Raw genomic sequence first — 7569 nt, 5'->3', positions numbered from 1 at the left:
GGGCTCAAGGACCGAGCCCTGGGGGACTCCGCTGCCCACTTCTCCCCAAGTCGAATATGACCCGTCCACCACCCTCTGAGTACGACCCTTCAGCCAATCTGCAATCCATCTGACTGTGTAGGCATCAATGCCACAGTCGCCTAGTTTTTTAATGAGGATGTGGTGGGAGACACTGTCAAAGGTCTTGCTGAAGTCTAGAAAGATTACATCCACGGTGACACCTGCATCCAATGCTTTTGTGACCTGATCATAAAAGGTAATCAGGTTGGTCTGACATGACCTGCCCCTAATGAAACTGTGCTGGTTGCCCTTGAGCATCATCCCTGAAGCCGGCCCATCGCAGATGTGCTCCTTGATAATCTTCTCAAAGAGTTTCCCTAGGATTGAGGTAAGACTAACTGGCCTATAGTTGCCTGGGTGCTCACTCCTCCCTTTTATTCTAATAGATGGGGACCATGTCAGCTTTCTTCCAGTCATCTGGCACCTGGCCCAAGCACCACGAATGCTTGTAAAGCCATGCCAAGGGCCCTGCAATAACTGCTGCTAGCTCCCTCAACACCCTGGAATGGAGAGCATCTGGACCCACTGATCTGAACACATCCAGCCCCTCCAGAAGCTCTCTAACCCTGTCCTCCCCAGCCTCAGGTCTGGAGGCATTCCCCTCAAGTCCCTCTTGCATCACGGTGGGGAAGTCCTGGTCCCTGCATAAGAAAACGGAGGTGAAGAATTGGTTAAAGAGGTCTGCTTTCTCCTCTGGCACAACCACCAGATTGCCCGGAGAATCTTGCAGGGGCCGCACATTTCCCGGTGCTTTCTTCATCCTCCCTATATATTTGAAAAAGGATTTTTTATTATCTTTGATCTTGGAATGTAGTACTAGCTCTATGTCCGCCTTAGCTTTCCTGACAGCCTCCCTACAGGCCCGAGCAGAGGACGTATGCTCCTCTTTGGAAATAGCAACCCCCTTCCACTGTTTGTACGCCGCCTTTTTGGCAATTAGGCATTCCCAGACACCCTTGGTGAGCCAGGGGGACTTTCGGGCACTCTTGCACCCCTTGCTTCTTGTTGGGATGGTCACCCCTTGGGCCCTGAGTATTGTTTCCTTAAGGAACGAACTACTTGTTCTTGTGAAGTGTCACTGTAGTTGAAAAATAACATGTCCCATCAGGAAACGTACATCATGGCTGTTTGCAGACATTAAAAAAATACCCCAAACAAAACAAAACACACTTTAGCAGAAGAAGCAATACATTACTTTGACCTGGCTCCACAGCGTCTGTATAGATTGGGCACTTCAGGGGGGCTTTTTAGCACTTTTTTCTAATAGCTGATTCAATCAGCTATTACATAAAGGTGCCAAAAAACCCCACTAAAGCACCCAATCTATACAGACATTGGACGAGCCAGGTCCAACTAATGATTCCAACAATATCATGCCATGCCTGAGCTCCCCCCTGCACCGGCAAAATGAAACTGGGGTCCCTAACAATTGTCAGTTGGGGCCAGGAACCAAACCCATCCCCAGTCCCAGCCAACAATCAACAGATTGCCAAAACCCTGGCTGGGGGGGGCACAGGGCCCATGGGATCGGGTTGCAACAGCCTGATCCTGGTGACCCTATGTGCCGGGGATGAGTAAAAACCCATGTGTCACTCATCTGGCCCAGCACTGAGCTGCCATAGCTTGATGCCAGGCTCCCTGTGCATTGGAAGTTAAAAAAACCCCATATGCCACTCGGCTGAGTAGTATGTGGGGTTTGGGCAGGTCCTGGTTGATGGGAGTCCAGCAGTTTGCTGCTGCAACCAAATGCCAGTGTCCCTGTGCACCAGGAGCTGTAAAACCTGGTGCACTGTCCAGCTCAGAGGCACCTGAGGTTTTGACAGGTGTGTGGTAACACATGATACAAATGAGCCCCAAAGTTATTCCACTTTATATGCAGAATAACTTAGTGGCTCATTTACTTTATTATCACACCTTAAATTGACTTGCACATGTTGCCGGGTTACTATCTAAGGTGTGTCAAAATTCCTGACTATTAGCAATGGAAAGTTTTGTGGGTTTTTTTTCTTTCTGGAATGCCTATGAATTTAAAATGTAATTCTTTGTTTTAAAATACAGTTATCAACTACGCATTAGAATCCATTTGTAAGCTAGTCTAATGAGCATTTTAGTTATAACCTGGCTACTTCATCTGTACAAAGCATTTTGCCTTATAGCTCATGCATTTTATAAGTGGATTCCTCGTTTCTGTATCCATCCAGGCAGCTGTCATCCTTCAGTTATTTTTTGTATCCTCAGCATGTTGCTTGCTTTGTTTTGAGATGTTTTAATTTTTTTATTTGAGAAAACCCCAGAATCTTCTCCACAGGTAGTCAAGCAGTCTTTCCATTTTCTGTTGCTTGTTTCATGTGCTCATTAATCTGTTTGACTGAATATATCCCGTAACTATTTTATCCAGTATGCTTTGCTGTGACACCTTATTAAGCATTCTTTGGAAGCTATACTTACAAACTGATTGCTTCATTTCATTTGTCAACTGTTAAAGGGAACTTGCAACAGTTTTATGAGGACCCACCTGCTCTGAAATAGAATAGAACTACTTTTCAATTAACTCCATCTATAAATTTCATGTTTTCATTTCTGATATAGTCAGAAACTTACTGTTGTTTGGAACAAGCCTAAATGTTGTGTGCCACGAGCGTGGTAGGGAATCAGGCCTCAGATTTCTCCTCTTTATGTTGCCTGCAGGAGGAAGAAGGTGAGGATGCAGATCTCTCTTCTGGTCCTTCAGTTATTAGCCACAAGCTGCCTTCCACCCAGACCATGCATCACTTCACACCTCGTTACTCTGAGATGAGCTGTGCTGGGATGCAGATGAGAGATGCCCATGAAGAGAACCCAGAAAGCATTCTTGATGAGCATGTACAGCGCGTCATGAAAACCCCAGGCTGTCAGTCCCCAGGGCCGGGTCGCCATTCCCCCAAGCCTCGATCCCCAGAGAGCAGTCATGCTGGCAAGATGCCTGGCATGCCAGGGACAATACCTCCAGGACATGGCAAGCACACCACAAAATCAGGAATGAAACTTGATGCAGCTAACTTGTACCACCATAAGCATGTCTACCACCACATCCATCACCACAGTATGATGAAACCAAAAGAGCAGATCGAGGCTGAGGCTACCCAGAGAGTACAGAACAGCTTTGCTTGGAATGTAGATTCACATAACTATGCAACAAAATCACGGAACTACAATGAAAGCATGGTCATGGCACCCAACCCCATGGAATCACTAGGCTACAGGTGAGCAGGCACACCTGTGAAAGTCCTGAGCTGTTGCTTTGTAACAATTTTATTTGTATTGGGCAAGTCACTGTATAAATGAAGTGTGGCCCCTGTTTCTAAGAGAGGTGTATAACATTCTGGCATCCCTATGGGCTGCTGCTTACCGTAGGAGCCCATACTAGGACACAGCTTGTATGCCTCTCATCTATTTGGCAGATCTTTTCCCTTCAGAAGTGGCTTTTTGCAGTTGTGCATGCCTTTACCATCTGTATGATATATCCATAGAAAAGCTTCCTCTGAAACTGGTCTGCACCTTCAGCAGTTATGATATGTGGTAGGTCTCCTGCTCTTCATTGTGCTGTAAGTGTATAAAAGCTGTAGATGGGACTTCTTTCTGCATGCTGTATCACTTCCACTAAACTGAAGGTTGAATTTTCAGGGACTTATTACCATTTTCCTGGGTTTAATGAGAGCATGTAAACACCATTTTTAGTGCAGGGCCCAATAACCTTGCTCCACACACTGAAATAACTAAGATTAGCTGGACTGGCTTGCCCACCCTCCAACAACCAAGGTTCAGTCTTGATTGGGCCTCAAAGATGGAGACCACTTCCTGAAGATCATTGCTGTGTTTCTGTAGCTACGTTCAAATCCTTCCTTTTCTATTTTCTCCCCCCACCCATCTGTGTGCTTATCTGACAGAGAAGAAGCAGCAGTGAGAGTTCGGTTCTGCTCTTTTGCACCAGCTTTCATTTGTTGATTTATTAAATTATGTCTTGGTTATGCCATCCAGATCTCTTTTTGTCCATGGCTGGTGGTTGCTCAGTAGCATCTTTAATAACAACTGTCAGTGATACCTTTTTATGTGTGACTTAAGGGAGGCATGACTGTAAGGGATATTCTGAGAATTCTGAGTTAAGCTCCAGGTTACTAGAGACTTCGGGGCAGGTCAAGCCGTCTGAGTGGGACTGGGGAAGTCAGACTTTCCCCACCACGGAATGGGAAAGAAGAGCAGCCTAAGCTCTTTTGTGAAGAGAAGAGGAAGCAGAGAGGCTGGAATGGCTACATGTTTCCCAAAAGGAATGAGAAAAGAGGAGTGGAGCTACTGTTTAAAGGGGAAAAAAGGAGATACCCTAAAGCCAGAAGGTTTACACAGGGCATCCAGGTGAAAACACAAGAATCCAGCAAGGATGAGTAGGTTTCCCAGACTCTAGTCTTTAAATGAGACTATTACAGAAGCCCTACAGTGTCCTCAAAGCATGAGTTGAGAGCTTGTGGAGACGAGGAGCAAGCCCCCTCTAAACTATTTTGCAGCCATTTGTCTGGTTTGAGGCATGAGGTATTGGTCACAGTGGGCACATCTACCTGAGACATTTACTTCAGTTGCCTAGTAAGCTCGGTAGTCAGTGCCTCAGCATCTACATATGTGGCCCTGTTAAGCCACAGGAAACTAATAAATTCTGCAACAGGTTAATACTTGTAAATATAAGTACTATCCTGTAATCCTGTAAATATAAGTACTGTTCTGCTGCATAGTTTTTTCATGCACAACATGTGTAGACAATTACCAGCTGGCTGGGGCACAAGGGTGCTTCAGTGTGGGAGCTGCCTGCCAGCTAGCTCCACACTAGAGCAACCTTCTGTCCCAGCCAGGCCCCCTGCAGCATGTTGATCCAGGTCAAAGCAGCCGTGGGCTGGCAGGCTGACCCCTCAGGCCCCCTGCCAGCCAAGGCTGCTCTGACATGGCTCAACATGCAGCAGTCCCACTTACACATGTAAATGTAGAGCCTGGGAGCAATAAATTCTGGTGTGACATGCACTGGAGTTTATAGCTGCACATTAATATGCACGTGTAGGTGCACCCAGCGTGAGGTAAAACATTGAGCATGAGAGCCTGGCACACAAGGGCTCAGACTATGGGCTCAGCCTGTTTTTGGGTGGCAAACAGAAGGAACAGTGTGGCCTGATCTGAAATGGCAAACCTTGTGTAATGATGTTCTAACACCAGACAGGGTGGATGACTGAAGAATGAGCTAGGTTTGGAGTTTAGCCCAGGCCCTCATTCCTTTGCCAGACATCTAAGAGTCTGTCAGGGCATGCATCATACTGCTGTGCTCCCTTCAACAAGGGAGAAGTTCCCTGGCAGTGTCCAGTGTAAGATGTATTAGACGTATAGCACACTCAGCCTTAGCAGGTTTCAGCACAAATAGTATGAAACAAAGTCTTCTCTTTGATCTAAACTACTGTGATTGTGTCACAGTAGAAATTTGACTGTGTCAGCAGGACATTCCCACACTATGCTTTGTGAGCCTCTGAAAAGCAGTTCAAATGTCAGGGCTTTAATCCAGTCTGTGGAGTTGTAATCTGAATATATCTAGAAAGTACAAGTGTCCATAATCAGATACTTCTCTGCTGTTAGCATACAGACAAGTAGCTAATATCTCAAAGCCTTGTTCTTTCAGTGGGAAAGCAAGTCTACTTTCAAAAAGAAATGTCAAGAAGACTGATTCAGGGAAAAGTGATGGTGCCAGCTATGAGATGCCAGGATCTCCTGAAGATGCTGAAAGGAACCAGAAAATCCTACAGTGGATCATAGAAGGAGAGAAGGAGATCAGCAGGCATAAGAAAGCAAACCATGGGTAAGGGTTAAGTAACTTCTTGCATTGTCTCTCCTCTGTCAGGCAAGCATCCTTTGGTGGCGCAACTAACTGTATCATTTTTGAAGGCTGTGTGGAAATGAATCAAAATACCCAGTTATGAGAGCTTGGCTTTTGGAGACCTGAATATTGATTAAGCATCTTCAGTGGTAATAATCTGTATCTGTACTGAGGTGCAAAAAGTTATTTGCTGGCTTAGAGGTTTAGTTTTACAGTTGATGGGCAGGCATGGCTGGTGAACTCAGACTGGTGGGGCAGGTGGAGTGGCACATGGCGGGGAGACAGGGGTTTGCAGCCAGCCAGAAGTGGGATGGTTTGTAGCCTCCCCGCTCCCAGCCGGAGTGCCTGGCTGGCTGCCCTCACAGTACTGTATTAGATGCTCTTGGCATTCCCTGTGCATGCAAGGGGATTTCAGCAATTGGCTTTTGGTCTACCAGTAAAATCTTTACTACCTTTTTTTAACCTCCCTTGTATTGCCCTCCATCAATGTTGACCTTGTGAAGGAACACCTTGAGAGGTTGGACACCTTCAAGTCATCCATCCTGACAGTCTACACCCAAGGGTACTCAAGGAGCTGACTAGCATCATAGCTCAGCCCCTGGCACAGATCTTCAAGAACTCCTGGTGCTCTGGTGAAGTGCCCAATGATTGGAAGAAGGCCAATGTGGTGCCTATCTTCAAGAAGGGGAGGAAAGTGGATCCAGCAAACTACAGGCCCATCAGTCTGACCTCTATCCTGGGGAAGGTCTTAGAAAAGATTATCAAGTAGGCCATCCTTAACAGACTGGCTGATGGCAACATCCTGAGGGATAGCCAGCATGGGTTTGTTGTGGGCAGGTCTTGCTTAACCAATCTTATTTCCTTTTATGACCAGGTGACCTATCACCTGGAAAAGGGAGAGGAGATTGATGTCATATATCTTGACTTCAAAAAAGCCTTGGAACTGGTATCCCATGATTACTTCTTGGCAAAACTGGCCAACTGCAGCCTCAGGTGCACCACGATCCGCTGACTGGGGAATTGGCTCCATGGCTGGACCCAGAGGGTGGTGGTTGATGAAGGTCAATCGTCGTGGTGCGCTGTGACCAGTGGAGTCCCTCAAGGCTCTGTCCTTGGACCTATATTGTTCAACATCTTCATTAATGATGTGGACATCGGTGTCAGAAGTGGACTGGCCAAGTTTGCCGATGATACCAAACTTTGGGTAAAGCATCCACACCTGAGGACAGGAGGGTGATCCAGGCTGACTTTGACAGGCTCAGGAAATGGGCGGACGAGAACTTGATGGCGTTTAATACCGAAAAATGCAAGGTTCTCCACCTTGGGAGGAAAAACCTGCAGCAGGGTTATAGGCTTGTTAGTGCTACGCTGGCTAGCACTATGGATGAAAGGGACCTGGGGGTCATGACTGACCACAAGATGAACATGAGCCTTCAGTGTGATGCTGCAGCTAGTAAAGCGAGCAAAACGCTGGCTTGCATCCATAGATGCTTCTCGAACAAATCCCAAGACGTTATTATCCCATTGTACTCGGACTTGGTGAGGCCGCAGCTGGAGTACTGCGTCCAGTTTTGGGCTCCACAATTCAAAAAGGATGTGGAGAAGCTTGAGAGAGTCCAGAGAAGAGC

General features: G+C 46.7%; 1 protein-coding gene across 1 annotated transcript in view; it reads left to right on the top strand.

The window, feature by feature from the left end:
• The window catches only part of AXIN1 (axin 1), a 68859-nt gene that overhangs the window by 43952 nt on the left and 17338 nt on the right, over positions 1 to 7569 (top strand). Inside the window, exons 5-6 of the mRNA XM_019540063.1 lie at positions 2749 to 3302; positions 5747 to 5923. Coding sequence (XP_019395608.1) covers positions 2749 to 3302; positions 5747 to 5923 — 731 coding nt within the window. The remainder of the gene's footprint in view (positions 1 to 2748; positions 3303 to 5746; positions 5924 to 7569) is intronic.

The sequence above is a fragment of the Crocodylus porosus genome, unplaced genomic scaffold (genome assembly GCF_001723895.1).
Source record: "Crocodylus porosus isolate Cpor-Errol unplaced genomic scaffold, CroPor_comp1, whole genome shotgun sequence".
NCBI lineage: Eukaryota > Metazoa > Chordata > Crocodylia > Crocodylidae > Crocodylus > Crocodylus porosus.
Note: the sequence above shows the minus strand (reverse complement) of the source record. Positions and strands in the feature narration are given on the sequence as shown.